Here is a 1,385-nt window from a genome sequence, read left to right on the forward strand (position 1 = left end):
TAAACACCGCGGGTGCATTGGTTAGCCCAAGAGGCATAACCATAAATTCGTAATGCCCATAACGAGTCCGAAAAGCGGTTTTGGGTATGTTATCTTCATGCATGCGTAGTTGATGATAACCCAAACAAAGATCAATCTTTGAGAAACATGAAGCTCCTTGGAGTTGATCAAAAATATCGTCAATACGAGGCAAGGGATAACGATTCTTGATTGTGAGTTTGTTGAGCTCACGGTAATCAATGCACATACGGAAGGATAAATCTTTCTTCTTGACGAAAAGAACAAGTGCGCCCCAAGGAGATGAACTAGGGCGAATGAACCCTTTATCCAAAAGTTCTTGGAGCTGGTTAGACAAGTCTTGCATCTCGGAGGGTGCAAGACGATAAGGAGCCCTCGGAATCGGGGTTGCGCCAGGCATGAGATCAATTCGAAATTCCACATCACGATTAGGAGGAAGACCAGAAACATCATCGGGAAACACCTCGGGATACTCACGAACAATAGGAATGTCCTCAATTTTTTGTTCTTTCTTTTCCACCACATGGACTATGAATGCAACATACTTCTTGGGTAAGTACTTTTGGGCTTGAAAACAAGTGATAAATTTTAGGCTCGAGGAAGAAGACTTTTCACCAAAGACACAGTGAATTTGACCATCGGCAATCGGAATACGAATGAACTTCTCGAAGCAAACAATTTCAGAACGTTGAGCAGATAGCCAGTCCATGCCTACTATGATATCAAAACTTCCAAATTGCATAGGAACGAGGTTGATTGAGAACTTATGGCCATTTAGATTTAACTTGCAATTTCGAATAACCGAGTCAATTGCTACCGATTTACCATTAGCTACCTCAACAGAATACGAGTTCTTAAGCTTAGATCGGGGTTTAGCAAGTAAGGGCTCAAATTCAAAAGACACAAAACTCATATCGGCACCGGTATCAAAAAAATGGTTGCAAAGTGGTCATTTACGAGGAACGCACAGTTCTCCACATCGGCACTTTGCTGAGCTTGATTAGCGTTAATCATGAAAGCACACCGACGATTTTCTTTAATAGCTTGATGCGGCTACACTTGAGCTTGGTTAGACAACAACAGTGGAACTTGCGGTTGATAAGCTTGTTGGATTTGATAAGTTTGCACTTGGTATAGCGGAGCTGGTGCAAGCTGAAGCGAGTTTACAGATGCGAGTGGTGGACACGCGTTGTGAAAGTGGTCAGGATCACCACAATGGTAGCAAGCTCGCACTTGGTTCAATGGTTGGGCATAAGACACATGAGAAGGGTTTGGTTGAGCCAATATTGGAGGAGCAATTACAGAGGTTTGTCCACAGGTGGCACTAAGGTGTCCAAAACGGTTGTAACGAGTGCATTGACGACAAA

At 43.2% G+C, this 1,385-nt stretch overlaps 1 protein-coding gene across 1 annotated transcript; it reads right to left on the reverse strand.

Moving 5' to 3' along the window:
* Positions 1 to 320: 320 nt before the first annotated feature.
* LOC143571784 (uncharacterized) lies at positions 321 to 727 on the reverse strand (the record flags this gene model as incomplete). Its single annotated transcript, XM_077057119.1, has 1 exon — positions 321 to 727. A coding segment is annotated over exon 1 (407 nt), but the record flags the coding sequence as incomplete, so codon positions are not given.
* Positions 728 to 1,385: the final 658 nt, after the last annotated feature.

The sequence above is a fragment of the Bidens hawaiensis genome, unplaced genomic scaffold, assembly GCF_021521415.1.
Source record: "Bidens hawaiensis isolate Kalapana, Puna unplaced genomic scaffold, B.hawaiensis_p1.1 tig00025580_1, whole genome shotgun sequence".
NCBI classification, from domain to species: domain Eukaryota; kingdom Viridiplantae; phylum Streptophyta; class Magnoliopsida; order Asterales; family Asteraceae; genus Bidens; species Bidens hawaiensis.